Consider the following 16,504-nt stretch of genomic DNA (forward strand, 5'->3'; position numbering starts at 1 on the left):
AAGATATTTTAAACTAGTATAAAGTGTTGAGTTTCAAAGAGAGCTGGCAACTCTGGGGCAAAGCAAACATGAATTTAACAGTGTCTAATTAGAATAAAATATTTAAATTTAATTGTTAATTGTTTAAAACAATTGTATGGTTGCCCAAAAAGTAATTGCGGATTTTTCATATAATCGGCGTTGACAAATTTTGTGACTCTTGTGACTCTGTAATTGCATTCTTTCTTCTGTCAGTTATCAGCTGTTACTTTTAGCTTGCTTTAGAAAAAAAGTGTTAAAAAAGTATATTTGATTAAAGTTCATTCTAAGTTTTATTAAAAATGCATTTACTTTCTTTTAAAAAATCGGCAATTACTTTTTGGGCAACCCAATAAAATTGGTTTAAAATCTTTATTTCAAGCATTACTGCCTTTGAAATCATTGAAGTACGCCTGAAAAAAGTTGCAGAAGTCAAAGCTCAAAAACAATATTTTGAGCACAATGTAAAATTTATATCAAAGAAGTAGGTGATGAATTCATCGAGTGTGGCAAATGCTATAAATTCACTCCCAGTATACTAAAATGGATAAATATCAATTTGCATTTCTCCTAAAGAACAACAATGTTTTGTTTACTTGTCATTTCTGCAATGGTGAAGAAGAATGTTTAAAGGAATTGAAGACGGAATTAAAGGAGATATAAGCAAAACTAACAAAGCTTGATGAGCTGTCATCAATAGAAGAGTCAACAAAAAAAAAAAAACATTCAAGAGACCGTTAGTTGTATGTCTCAGCAATACGATGGAAGGGTGTTGCTAAGAATGGAGAAAAACTAAGAGAAATTGAGAAAGTGAATGCAATGTAAAAACATGTAAAAGTGTGCTAAGTTCGGCCGGGGTGAATCTTATATACCCTCCACCCTGGATTGCATTTGTCGAGTTCTTTCTCGGTATCTCTTTTTAGATAAACAAGGAATAAAAGAAAAGAATTGCTTTGCTCATTGAATTGAATGTTGGAGAGCACAGTAGAAGTATATATGTAAAATTACAGCCACCACGGATAATAATTAGGCCTTCTTGAGGCTCAAGAAGTCAAGATCCCAGATCGGTTTATATGACAGCTGTATCAAAACGTGGACCGATTTGGCCCATTTACAATGCCAACCGACCTACACTAATAAAAAGTAAATATTTGGTAAAATTTCGAGCGCCTAGCTTTACTCCTTCGATATAGCTCCCTTATAAATCTTTAAACTAAGTTCATTTGTCTAAATTCATAACTGTTCACGCCTGCAGGGGTGTAAAGAACCCATGCAGGTGACATAAACGAAAAATCCCTGCATGTGTGACATTAGTGCCGACCCTTGAGCTTTACTTGTCGCAGTTTAGTTCTGAAAACAGGTACGTCAAAGGAGAGCAACCGTCGAGTAGATCGAAATAGTCCACCACCGTGTAAAGAACAATTATAAAAGGCAAAAAAAACGTATTAGTAGAGAGAACGCATTGTTCTAATAAGGAAAGCTGTCGGTGATAAACATATGCATAGTGTCAAAGTTAGAGAACATTAATCAGTTATGGAAAAAGTAACATTGGTATTATCTTATATATTCGGTTGCCCAAAAAGTAATTGCGGATTTTTCATATAGTCGGCGTTGACAAATTTTTTCACAGCTTGTGACTCTGTAATTGCATTCTTTCTTCTGTCAGTTATCAGCTGTTACTTTTAGCTTACTTTAGAAAAAAATTGTAAAAAAGTATATTTGTTTAAAGTTCATTCTAAGTTTTATTAATAATGCATTTACTTTCTTTTAAAAAATCCGCAATTACTTTTTGGGCAACCCAATATAAAAAACCATTTTTTGTTTGTAGGTTTGTTTGTTTGTGTGTTCCTTATAGACTCGGAATCGGCTGAACCGATTTTCGGTAAATTTTTACAGATGGTGCATAATGATCCCGTGGTGAAAATATGGTATTAAATTTTTTGATATCTGAAGGGGGGCGGACCCTCCCCCTTACCCTTATTTTCAGAAACGCCAGATCCCGGAGATGGGTGGTGCGATTTATGCGAAATTTTGTGTGATCTCTTAGTAACCTAAAATCAAAAATTTGTTATCCAAATTTCGGATGGGGTACCTGGGGGGCCGCCCCACCCTAAAACCTACCAAACATATATTTAGACCAATCACTACAATATGGTACTCAAATGAAAGGTATTTAGGATAAGAAAACGTATCTTATATTCAATTGTCGGACCAAGTGTTAGGGGGACCACCCCAACCCCCAAAAAACCCCTAAATCGGACATATTTATCGACCACGGCAATATGGGACTCAAATGAAAGGTATTTGCGAGTAAAATGCGAATCTAATATCCAAATTATTTATTGACCATGGGAATATGAATTTGAGTGTAAAAAACGAATCTGATATCCAAATATGGGACCAAGTATTTGGGGAACGCCTCATCGTGTAAAATCCCCTTAAATCAATAGCAATATGGGGTTTAAATAAATGGTATTTAAGAGAAGAGCACGATGCTGATATTTTTTTTAGAACCAAGTGTCTGGGAGACCACCTCACCCCCAAAAACACCCCTAAAGCAGACATCATGAGAATATCGGGCTGAAATAAAGTATAAGAATGGAGTACATCTTACATCCAAACTTAAATTCTTGGACCAATAAAGATCATATAGGATTCAGATAAAGGCACTTATATTGTTAAACTGTTAGTCAAGCGATATACTATTTTCGTGGCATGGTATTTCACTAAAAGCTCTTTAATTATCGAAAATAAATATTCAAAGGAAAATTTTGTTCCATATAAAGTAAAAGAAGGCGCAGTGGAGCTGGCCCGGTTCAGCTAGTTGTAAATAAAACCTATGTATTAACTAATAATTAAACGAAAATAAATTGTCATATTATTTTATATTGCCCTGTAAGGCTGCATAAAAGTATGTGGAAAGATAGTGTTGTGGGTGCCCCCGTAAAGCAGGTGATTGAGATGGATCACCAAAATTCCTTCTCTGTCTCTTGCGAGGCTGTTGATTTAGAGAAACGTTTTATCTCAATTCAGCACAAGAAGCAGTTGTAGTGTGTGACGTCTCAACTATCAAATATACACTCGAGCAAAGTTGTCTGTTGAAGGCCAACTCCAAAGTTGTTTGTAGAAAGGTAAAAAGATCGGAGCTTTGGTAACAGGTCCCAACAATACCAAAATCCATAATGGTGAGTTCTCAAGAATCGGCCGGGACGAACTTAGAACGTTAATACTTGGTATTTATACGAAAGTTGGGGTCGCATGAAAATATTTCATGGTGTTACAAACGAAAAGAAAATTTGTCTTCTTGAGTAAAAAACTTGATATGGTCAGATCCAATAATATCTGTCATCAGAAACATTTGGATCAAATTATATCTTATAAGATCAAATTAGTTAGAACAGGATAGAATTTGATCTGAAATTTGTCCCAGGTTTTTACCTTTTTCCTAGGGTCAAGGCAAATTTCATTGAAAATTTGTCTTTAGAGAAAATATTATTGAAATTTAGTTTTTGAAAAAAATTTTATTGAATTTTGTCTTTATGAAATTTTCATTGAAATTTTGTCTTTAAGAAAATTTCATTAAAATTTTGTCTTTTAGAAAATTTCATTGGAATTTTGTCTTTAAGAAAATTTCATTGAAATTTTGTCTAAAGAGAATATAGTCATTGAAATTTTTTATTTAAAGAAAATTTTATTGAAATTTTATCTTTAAAGAATATTTCATTAAAATCACAGAAACCCGCTTAGTTTCCATTTTAAATGACAAAATCAAGCATTGAATAACTATTTGGACATGTGGCAAATGCCGACCAGCAGAAGTCAAGCGACTTCCGGAAAACAGGAATAATTGCTATTTGTTTCTCAAATTGTTAACATAGATAATTATTCGAAAATCAAATGTTTTAAATATTCGATAATATTCTGCTTAAATCAATAGTAAAGTTAAAACTTTGTAGCAATTCATAAAGTATATGAGCACTTCCAGAATGGCAAAGCAGTGATAGTTAAAAAAAAAAATATTTGAAAGCTCTTTTTTAAGTGGCGCAACAGAAACTGGGTGTTAGATGAGAAACTGGGTATTGGGTAATAGCGGCAGTCTGCAATCAAAGTTACTTAAGCACCACAAGGGGCGAAATAGGACTTGAAAAATTAGGGAAATTTTATTATTTTATAAAAAAATAATTTTTAAAAAATTTAAAAAAATCTTTTGTAAAGTTTTATAATTATTTTTATAGAATGACCCATATCTAGTGTGAAGGCATAAATATAGCGTTGTCGCTATTGTCATTGTTAGTGATATTTTGCTTTTCTTTTGTTGCAAGTTTCTGTGAAAATTAAAATGTTTTTATCGTTAATTTGCCTGTTGCTCGGATTAGCCCTGGTGTGGGTTAAAAAACGTTGGGATGATAGAAATTCGATACGGCTAGTGAAATATTTTTCGTTTAGCAAATGGCAAATGCTGTTCGGATTTGGCTCTTTATTTAAAGCAAAGAGTACGTAATTTTTGTTTTTGTTCTTTTTTTTTTGAAAAAATGTTCAAATGCAAATGCCCTGGAGCATTCAATATTCCTGATAGATATGTTCAAATGCAATTTTTGTTCAAGCCTTGCAAAATTGTAGTAAAAATCGTATGATGCATTAATAAGCAACTATAGCCAAAGCTGTACGGGGTTTGATTAAATTATTCAAAGAAGTGTAAAAAAAGCAAGTAAAAAGGAGTTAAGTTCAGCCGGGCCGAACTTTGGATACCCACCATCTCGGGTATATATGTAAACCACCTATGGTCATAGTTCGGTGAAAAATGCATAATTTATGCCCCTATAGCAGCTATATAGGAATAGGGTTCGATTTGGACCCACAAAATTCGGCACGGACATTGAGTGGTCTAATAAGTACAAGTCATTGCTCAATATTGTATTTAGAACAAAATATTGGTCTTTCTGGTAGCTATATCCAAATATAGACCGATCTGAACTACAAACAACACGGATGTCGAAAAGCATAATATAAGTTATTGTGTCAAATTTCAGCGAAATCGAATTAGAAATGCGCATGTTAGGGGGCCAGGACTTTAAATCGAGAGGTCGGTCTATAGGGCAGCTATATCCAAATCTGGACCGATCTAGGCCAAATTGAAGAGGGATGCCAAAAGGCTTAAGACAACTCACTGTCCCAAATTTAGGAGAAAACGCACAATAAATGCGCCTTTTGTGGGCCCAGGGCCTTAAATCGAGAGATCGGTCTATATGGCAGCTATATCAAAACACGCACCGATATGACATTACATTTTAAGTCGATCTAGCCATGTCTGTCTGTCTGTCGAAAGCACGCGAAAGCTTTACTCCTTCGAGAGAAGGAGTAAAGCTAGGCGCTTGGAATTTCGCACAAATACTTCTTATTAGTGTAGGTCGGTTCGGATTGTAAATGGGCCGGCCATATCAGTCCATATTTTGATATAGCTGCCATCTAAATCGATCTGGGGTCTTGACTTCTGGAGCCTCTAGAGGGCGCAATTATTATCCGATTTGGCTGAAATTTTGCATGATGTGTTGCGTTATGGTTTCCAACAACTGTGCTTAGTATGGTTGAAATCGGTCCATAACCTGATATAACTGCCGAGGTCCATCAAAATTGTTTCAAATTTAGATATTGCTCTCAATTGTTATTTGGGTGTAGGGTATTGAAAAGTCTGCAATCCCCCGAATTTAAGTAGTCAAATAATAATAAATAATATTATTATGTTTCGATTATATTTAGTCACCATTATTTTTTAAATAAAATTAGCAAAAAATAAAAAAATAAAAAATTTTTTGATTTTTTTTCCCATTGATGATTTTATTTGGAAGCAAGCATCGAATTGCCTGATTTTTTCATATTTGAAAATCTAAGAAATAAAAGCCAAAAATCAGGCAATCATAAACGACAAGACATTGTTACTCTTATATGAATCAGAGATAAAAGAGATAATTGGAACTATAATGTGAGAGAGAGATAGTGAGAGACAAATAATGAGAGACAGATAATGAGAGACAGATAACGAGAGGAAGATAATAAGAGAGATATAAAGGAGAGAGAGAGAGCGAGAGATATAATAAGAGAGATAGAGCGAAAGAGAGAGATAATGAGAGGGAAAAAGAGGGTCCGCATATAGGGCCTTGAAGTTGCTTGTTACCGAATACTGTTTGCCCGGTATTTTCGTGAAATTTTATAAAAAGCCCCTTTTGTGTGAGGCGAGGCATTTTGTTGTTTTTGATATTATTGCAAAACTTAAAAAACCGCCCATACATACCAGGCAATCAGAAACTATAGAAAATTGCTTTACTTCATATAACAATGTTGTCCTACCGTACTGTAGCATGAGGTTATTTGTTAATTTATTCAGATAGCCTGGTGTTTTTGAGGATTTTAGAAAATGTCCACTTTTTTTCGACCCCAACTCTCAAAACTGGCTTTAATTTTTAAAAATGTAAAACCTATTGCCATGCCCTTAAAAATAAACAGTAAGTAACTTGGAAACTAGCTTTTCTATTAGTTTTGCAATGTAGCCAAAATACATTGCCCATATGTTATTTGAGGTTACTTGCCATCTTGTTCTGATCGCCTGGTATTTTTAAGAATTTTTTGAAATTTGTTTAAATTTGATTGGTTTAACAGAGTGGTGGGGGGGAGGTGTGGTTGGTTGAGAATTTTTTGATTCTTCTAAAAATGTCTAAAACCGCCACTAAACACCAGGGCTTCATAAAAAATAGCAGGTAGAGCTAGTGTTCCATTGACCCTGCTATGTTGCCAAAATTCATTTCCCATTTGTTGTTTTAGGTTACTTGCTATATTGTTCTGATTGCCTGGTATTTTTAAGGATTTTTCGATGGTTCTGGTAATTTTTCAAAATTTTTTTAAATAATCTCTAAAACTCCCACCAAACACCAGGGCATCATAGAAAACAGCAGGTAGAGCTAGTGCATCATTGCCCTTGCTATGTTGCCAAATTTCTTTTGCTATATGTGCCTTGAAGTTACTTGTGATAACGCTCTGTTTGCCGAGTAATGATCATCGAAATCCTTTAAATCCTTTCTTTGTTGTTGAACTTTTTTCATATTCCAAAAATGTTACCAAATCAGCTTGAAGCAACCTGACAAACAGAATTCTTAGCAAGGCCATATAGGAAAAGAAATACTACTGCTTTGTTGCTGGTTAAAATTTCTGAGCCCCTATTACTTAATCCTTTTATATCACACAAAACAAAGCACATATTGTGGTTGGTTGATCGGTTGATCAATTAGTCGGACAGGCAGACCCGCCAGCCAGAGAGCACGACAGACTCAGATTGTCTTTAATTTTTTTTCTTTTAATTATCACAACCACATCCTCACAAAATACCCGGCATCCATAAAACTAAGAAGGCTAGCCATTTTATCTTAAATTTTATCAGTCGTAATGTCAGTCGGTCGATTTGTTTTATTGAAGCAACAATCAAATGATCAGTCAGTCATTTATTTGATTGGTGAGTTTTTTTTATTAAAAGTTTATGAAATTACTTTAATGCATTAGGCAAAAACAAAATAAAGAATGTTAATAATAAAAAAATTGATCAGATTTGCAGTATTGCCAAGCTGCTCCAAGAATATATTGGCGTAGGGTTTCCGATGATCCAATTCTAAGCGGTTGGGACAGAGACTAGAAAAAATAATAAAAAAAAGACAATATTTTAGTCAATTTTCATAAATTCTAGCTATAAAATGAAAAAAAAACATAGTAAAATAAATAATTTTTATGGCAAAAACTTCAAACTAAATTTGTTAAATAATTATAACTTTTCTTCGCTTGATAAGCTTTTAGAACATTTTAAATTATAACAAACATATATGTTGTTATATATCGATATATTAAAAATTAAATCGAATTAAGGTTCAAACTTAATTTTTTTATTTAATTTTTACTCTAAAATCAAGCCATATCTAATACAAGGAAATCAAGAATATGCTAAGCCGACAATCGCCCAACGACTACCGCCGAATTTGTGTTCGAACTCTCTATAGGCAATGTAAACCAACATGCATTGTTGGTATTGCCACCATACAATTACATGATTGCAAATGAGTGCATGAGGTTGGTTGCTGCTCGATTATGTGCGCCTGGTAGTTTTTAACTCACACTACATTTTATATGGGAAGAAGACAACAACAATAAAATTGGAAAAGTTTGGCGAAACATAAAACACAACAACAATGTTCATTTGTATAAAAATCCGTTGCTTTTTGCATTCCCTTTTTAATTGTTGGTAGAACTCATATTCAATAAGTTAAAGCTTAATATGCTGGATTCTACCAACAATTTAAAAAGGATTGCAAAAGCAACGGAACTTACCAACATCCATGTAATTTTGTTTTTGTTATGTTTTCGTAAATGTTATTCAGATTTTGTTGTTCTCGTACCACCTTATAAAACATCTAGTGAGCTAATAGCTACTGGGAGCACATAGGTGGGCAGCAACTAAATACAACACTCATTCACTCTCTCAATAGGATGTTCAATGGTGTGCAGCCTTTTTTAAGTTGTTGCTAGATTTGAAATACGGTGTTGCCGTTTTTGACTTTTTCTACCAAATTTCGTGGGATGGTTTTTTAAATTTCAGGATTTGTAATGGGAGGCCCAGTTCTATTTTGGTAGATTTTATGATTTGATATACAGTGTTGCCGTTTATGACTATTCTGTCAAATTTCGTGGATTCAAGATTTGGACTGATGGGAGGCCCAGTTCTATTTTTGTAGATTTTATGATATTCTGACAATCCTTCTTGATGTTACTTTTGAATTCTACTTGTGGAACAATAACAAGAAACGCATATACACCAAATTTTTCAAAATACATTTTCTTTTATAGAAATCATATTTTCCCCCAAAAATTTAGGCGAACTTGGTTCCGCTTTAGATGAATTGCCATGGCAAACGGCTTTATCAACAGATATATGCAAAATTTCTCACAATATTTTTTTTTCCATGATCAGCACCAATTTTACTGAATACTTGGGTCATAGGCACGGGATAAGGCTTGATTATGTGATATTCGTATGTTTAGGTACTAAAAAGTACCAAAAGGTATGAAATGGTACATATTTCTCCAGCCCGAGCGGAAACGTCTTGAATTTTATTTTTGGGCTGAAATTATTGAGTGCCCCGAAAAAAAAGAAAGCCTGGTAAAAACAAAAATTGAAAAATCGTACCGGAAGTAAGAGAAAAAGTAAATTTAGTAACAAAATTGGTACTATTTGGTACTTTATTTTTAAATTGAGTTCAGGTACGCTGTGACAACATTAATAGGGTGAATATAAGAGTTTTTAGAAATTTGAACATTTAGGTACTAAAAAAAGTACCAAAAAGGTACGAACAGGGCGAACTTTGTACAGTGCAGATGTATGGAGGTAGAATTTTGAAACCTGACTTAAAATAGATCTGGTGCTAAATGATGAGGGTGAAAAACAAAAAATGAAAAATAGTAGTGGCATTAAACGTACGTTTAGAATCACAATTGGTACCATTTGGTACTTTCTTTAGAGATGGAGCTAGAGGTCTGAAATTTGGCATACAGGTACAACTAGAAGCAAGTAAAGGCGGGATAAAACGTACGTTTAGTACCACCATTTGGTACCGCTTCGTACTTTCTTTACAGATGGAGCTAGAGGTCTGAAATTTGGCTAACAGCTACAATTAGGATAAACATGATGGGTGACTAAATAAGCTATTAAAAACTCGTACATTTTGGAACCACTTGGTACTTTCTTTACAGATGGGGCTAGAGATCTGAAATTTGTCATGTAGGTAGAAGAAGGCAATTTATAATGGGTAACTATATAATCCATTCAAAATTAGTACATTTTTGGTACCAAAAATTACAAAATAGTACGACATAGATTACCTTCGCCTACAGCGAACGGGTACTGCTAAAATTAAGCGATTGGACAAACTTTAGCGCAGTCTTGACAATAATACAACATGTGGAAGAAAACGTACTAATTGGTACCCTGAAAGATTATATTGGGCAACTAGAAGATATTTGTTATGTGTACATTTAGGTACGCAAACGTTCCAAATGGTGCCTTCTTAACGAAGTGAGGTAAAGCTTTCAAAATTGGAATACAGGTACACCTTGATTTTGGGTGAACAGAAGATTATTCAAAATCGTACATTTAGGTACTAAAACTTACAAAATGGTACATTATTTACGAATTGTGCTGAAGTACTAAAAATTAGGATACGACTACACCTTGACTCAAAATAAGGACACAAGTACACCTTGACAGTAAATATTAGGCGGCTAGAAGATTTGTTTTTAATTCGTGTATTTAGGTACTTAACATTCAAATTGGTACTTTATTTACAGAGTGATCTTAAGCTCACACAATTGGGATAGGGCAACACCTTGACTATAAATTTTGGTCGAAAAAAATATTTTGTTTCAACATCGTACATTAAAGTACTAAAACAAAAAAAATGGTACTTTCTTTTAGAATTGAGATGAAATGCTCAAAATTGGGACTCATTTATACCTTGACAATATATATTGGGCAATTTAATGATTTTTCCGATGTATTGTTATTTTTGGTACTACATGGTACTTTCTAAACAGAAAGGGACAGCTTTCAAAAATTGTATCCGCAATTATAACAAAACTTCATAGTCTAATAAACGGGGGTTGCGAAGCATACCACCGGGATGCAAGTTCAATATAAATGAGTAACTTTTTACAAATCGGTTCGGTTTATGTCCGTAGACATAAATATACATATATTTATATGTGGTGCTTCATTAATATTGAATAAATTTAAAATTATGGTCCGCAAAAATTTGATTGGTTTTAAGACATTTTTTGTTCGAAAAATGTTTTTCTCTAGTGGCAACAGTGATGGATGAAGCAAATTGTTTTTGTCTCCTTCAGTTTTTATTCAGTTTGTCTCATGTGAACATATGTAAGTAACTAAAGGGTGATTTTTTTGAGGTTAGGATTTTCATGCATTAGTATTTGACAGATCACGTGGGATTTCAGACATGGTGTCAAAGAGAAAGATGCTCAGTATGCTTTGACATTTCATCATGAATAGACTTACTAACTAGCAACGCTTGCAAATCATTGAATTTTATTACCAAAATCAGTGTTCGGTTCGAAATGTGTTCATTCACCGTAACGTTGCGTCCAACAGCATCTTTGAAAAAATACGGTCCAATGATTGCACCAGCGTACAAACCACACCAAACAGTGCATTTTTCGGGATGCATGGGCAGTTCTTGAACGGCTTCTGGTTGCTCTTCACTCCAAATGCGGCAATTTTGCTTATTTACGTAGCCATTCAACCAGAAATGAGCCTCATCGCTGAACAAAATTTGTCGATAAAAAAGCGGATTTTCTGCCAACTTTTCTAGGGCCCATTCACTGAAAATGATTTGCAAGCGTTGCTCGTTAGTAAGTCTATTCATGATGAAATGTCAAAGTATACTGAGCATCTTTCTCTTTGACACCATGTCTGAAATCCCACGTGATCTGTCAAATACTAATGCATGAAAATCCTAACCTCAAAAAAATCACCCTTTACCAGAGGCACATGATGGGCAGCAACAAACCTCATGCACTCATTGCAAATAACTCAAACGACATTTCGCCCACTGAACATTGACATAATTATAGAGACACTAACAAAATACATTTCCCTTACAAATGTCATTTGTTTTTACACTCTACTTAAGTTGTTGTTACAATTCTTGTATGGACAAAAAGCCACACTATGAAGAATGTTTAAACTATAGGAGTCACTCACACTACATATAATTATTATAGCTATTGTAATAAACCTGTATGTAAAAGTCAAAGCATTAGGCCAATCAACTTTTTCACCCAATTACCACCCACCCATGCATTCACTTCGCAAACCCTTTATACCAGATGCCCGTAAACATCCAGAGACTTGGTAAAAAATAAATCTGTTTTTAATTTGAATGAGCTTTAAAGTCTAAAAATACCTTAACATTCGCCTTTAATTAGCCCTAACCAAGGATTCTAGCAACAAATTTTGAAAGAATGCAAAACAAACGGTTCTTGCAAAGGCAATGAATTTTGTTTTTGTTATGATTGTAGTTTTCTATTTTGGTTTTGTCTCCCATATAAAACACCCAGTGTGCACATAACTACCAGGCGCGCATGATAAAGCAACAACTAACCACAAAATCCTAATCACTTAGATTGTAAGTGGACAATATCATCAACGTATGTAGATCATTTGGCTCATTTACTTGAAGAGTGACTTAACTCCAAAAATGCATTTAAATAATTAAACCCGTTTGTTTAAAGAGAAAAAGAAATTCACCCGTTTTTCGTTACATGTATTCATTCGGTCTTTATAGCTTCATAAATAAAGGGTGATTTTTTAGCTATTATCTTTTTGACAACACTGGTCTAAACAGCTCATGCACGTTTTGTGACCGGTTAATTGGCCGCCTATATCATGCGATTTGACGCCTTTAGACTATTCTTTGTGGGGCTATGTTAAAGCTCATGTTTTAACAGACAAGCCCGCTTCGATTGACGCATTGGAAGACAACATTGAAGCATTTGTTCGTGAGATACCGGCCGAAATGTTGGAAAGAGTATGCCAAAATTCGACTAAACGGATGGACCATTTGAGGCGCAGTCACGGTCAACACTTACATGAAATAATCTTCAAACATTAAATTATATGGACCGTACTATCGATTCAAAAAAAGATTTCATGCATTTTTCTATATTAAATGTATTTTTGTTTGAAAAACTTTCCTATAGGTCTTAAGAAATCACCCTTTGTATGGGATTTCCTTCAGCCGTATCGATCCGACAACATGACAACCACTTCTCTCATTTTTAGTCACGATGCCGGAAAGACATCGGTTCCGATATCGGATTCATTCGATTTTCGGACCGAAATCAGAAAATTTTGTTAACTGCGATCAGTCAAACTGGACACATGCATTTTTCTCATCTGAGAATCACTGAAAAAACTGGAGCTTGTTTTCTTTCCTGCTGCCCTATAAAAAGAAAATACTATTTATACCCAAAAGGTATTTACCCTATATAAAATACTAGCTGACACGGGCCCGCTCCGCTGCGCCTTCTTTTATTTTATATAGAACAAAAGTTTCCTTGGAATATTTATTTTCGACAATTAAAGATCTTTTGGTGAAATACCATGCTACGAAAATAGTATATCGCTTGAATAACAGTTTAATAATATAAATGCCTTTATCTGAATCCCATATGATCTTTATTGGTCTACGAATTTAAGTTTGGATGTAAAGTGTACTCCATTCTTAAAATACTTCATTTCAGATCGATATCCTCATGATGTCTGATTTAGTGGTGTTTTCGGGGGAGAGGCGGTTCCCGCAGACACTTGTCCCTGAAAAAATATCAGCATCGTGCTTTTCTCTCAAATGTCGTTTATTTAAACCCCATATTGCCATTGGCTTAAGAGGAGGATAACCAAAAAAGGTTATCAAATTCGTTTTCTAATCTCAAATACCTTTCATTTGAGCCTCATATTGGAATGGTCTACAATTATTTCCCTTTGGGGGTGTTTTTTGGAAAGGGGTGATGCCCCACATACATGGTCCTACAATTGGATATCAAATTCGTATTCTACTCCCAAATACCTTTATTTGAGTCCCGTATTGCGATGGTCACTAAAAAATTGCCGTTTGTGGGGTATTTTGGGAAAGGAGTAGACCCCCAGAAAATTGGTCCCGAAAATGGGTAACAATTCTTGCTCTACACCCCAATACCTTTCATTTAAGACCCACAATGTCATGGTCGGTAAATATGCCCGATTTAGGGGTGTTCTGGGGAGTGGGGTGGTCCCCCAAATTTTAAGCCCTGAAAATATATCAGCAACGTGCTCTATTCTCATATATCTTTGTATCATTTATTTGAACCCCATACTGTCATTGTCCTCAAAATTGGATATCAAATTCGTTTTCTAATCTCATTTAAACTCCTTATTGTAAAAGTCAGCAAATATGTCCGGTTTGGGGTATTGGCCCTAAAAACTATGAATATTTAGTCCCACTCTCTTTAAGATCCAAATTGTCTTGGTGAGCAAATACGTCCTATTTGGGGGTTGTTATGTTGATGCGACGTCCCCTAGACAGTCGGTCCATAATGTTGATATCAGATACGTGGTCTACTCCCACATACCTTCATGTTGAGCCCCATATTTCCATAGTCGTCAAACATGACCGGCTTGGGGGTGTTTTGGGGTTGGGCGGCCACTCAGTGAGTTGGCCTTAAAAATATATATCGGATTCGTGTTCCACTTTAAAAACCCTCTTATTTGAGCCTCATATTGCAATAGTCAGAAAATACTTACTATTTGGGTGGTGTTGTGGGGCGGGTTGGCCCAATAGACACTTTTCCTAAATATTGATATCAAATTCGTGCTCTACTCCCAAAGACCTTTCACTTGAGCCCCAAATTGCTATGGTCGTAAATTTGTCCCCTTTGGGGGATGTTTTTGGGGAGAGGCGGCCCCCCAAACACTTCGTCCCGTATTTGGATATCAGATTCTTATTCTGCATTCAAAGACCTTTTATTTAAGGTCCATATTTCCATGGTCAGTAAATAAGTCCTGGTTGGGGGGTGTTTTGGGAAAAGGGTGGACCCCCAGAAACGTGGTCCCACATATGGATATCAGATTCGTATTCTACTCGCAAATACCTTCCATTTGAGTCCCATATTGCCATGGTCGGTAAATATGTCCGATTTAGGGGTGTTTTGGGGGTTGGGGTGGACCCCCCAGCGTTTGGTCCGCAAAATTATTAGATATTAGATACGTTTTCTTATCCTAAATACCTTTCATTAGAGTCCCATATTGTCGTGATTGGTGTAAATATATGTTTGGTAGGTTTTAGGTGGGGCAGTCCCCCTAGGTACCCCATCCGAAATTTGGATACCAAATTTTTAGTTTTAGGGTACTATATGAGAACACACAAAATTTCGCTTAAATCGCACCACCCATCTCCGAGATCTGGCGTTTCTGAAAATTAGGATAAGGGGAAGGGTCCGCCCCCGCTTTAAATATCAAAAAATGTTGTACCCTATTTTCACCACGGGGTTAAAACGTACCATCTGTGAAAATTTCAAGAAAATCGGTTCAGCCCTTTCTGAGTCTATAAGGAACACACAAACATACAAACAAACAGACAAACAAACACTAATTGATTTTTATATGTAAGATTTTGCAAAACAAATTTGATGATTTCGTACATAAATCTTATCTTCCGAACTGATAAAATCGGCCGCTATATAGACCGCTCTCCCGACTTATAGTCTTAAGGCAATACATTGCTCATTTTTCATACGATTTCGATGAAATTTGTCACAGTTCTGTTAGGTCCCTACCTACTCCTCTGAGATGTGGTCTACATCGCACCTTATTTGGATATAGCTGCCATAAAGACCAACCCCCCGATCTCTCAATATATGGAATTAAGGTCATTAAATATCCATTTATTGTTGCATATCGATGGAATTTGGCGCAGTGAGTGCTGGAAGGCCCCTACCCATTTCTGTCAAATATGATCCAGATCGAACCATATTAAGATATATCTGCCATATAGCCGGATCTCCCGATATAGAGTATTAAGCCCATAAGAGGAACAGTTTTCATCCGATTTCGATGAAATTTGGTAGACCTCTACATATTGTTGAATATTGCCCAGTTCGGACCATATTTTGATATAACTGCCATATAGACCTATCCCGATACAGGATATGGAGCCTGTTAAGGGAGTATATTTTATTCGATTTCGATGAAATTTGACGTAGTGAATTTTGTTGGACCTAAACACGTTTTTGTTGAATGTTGTCCAGATCGGATCATTTTTGGATGTAACTGCCATATAGACCGATCTCCTGATATAAGGTATAAGGCGACGAAATTCGAAGGAGTATGATTTGGTAGACCCTATACATTCCGGACAGTTGTGGTTCAGATTTGATCGTATTTGAATAATGCTGTCATATAGCCTGGAGACGACAGTAAAGCAGAGGTTAGCATGACCGTCTATGCTAGCGATTCAATAGGATTTCAGAGGACCTTAAACCAATAATGCCTTAACGGACATGTAACCAAATTATGACCTTATGAATTCAAACTAATGATAGTTAAGAGTAGAGTATGAATTTGATGTCCAAATTTTGTGCCAAGTATCTCAAAGGGCGCCCAACCTTAACAAAGGGATAGCCATCTTATGCCTACCTGGGTATCAAAAAAGGGTCTTAGGAGTATAGTACGAACAGACATTGAAACATGAAACAAGATAATGAGAGCCCGTTACGTCCAACTGCAAAAGTCCCAAGCAGATTCTTACTTTACACCTCAAATGGTCATGTATTTTGGGGTGCCCAAAAAGTAATTGCGGATTTTTAAAAGAAAGTAAATGCATTTTCAATAAAACTTAGAATGAACTTT

At 35.3% G+C, this 16,504-nt stretch overlaps 1 protein-coding gene across 1 annotated transcript in view; it reads left to right on the forward strand.

Moving 5' to 3' along the window:
* The first annotated feature begins 4,346 nt into the window (after positions 1-4,346).
* The window catches only part of LOC106082636 (probable cytochrome P450 313a4), a 31,778-nt gene continuing 19,620 nt past the window's right edge, over positions 4,347-16,504 (forward strand). The window contains exon 1 of the mRNA XM_059367271.1: positions 4,347-4,511. Coding sequence (XP_059223254.1) covers positions 4,358-4,511 — 154 coding nt within the window. The 5' untranslated portion in view covers positions 4,347-4,357. The remainder of the gene's footprint in view (positions 4,512-16,504) is intronic.

Source organism: Stomoxys calcitrans, chromosome 4 (assembly GCF_963082655.1).
Source record: "Stomoxys calcitrans chromosome 4, idStoCalc2.1, whole genome shotgun sequence".
Taxonomy (NCBI): Eukaryota; Metazoa; Arthropoda; class Insecta; order Diptera; family Muscidae; genus Stomoxys; species Stomoxys calcitrans.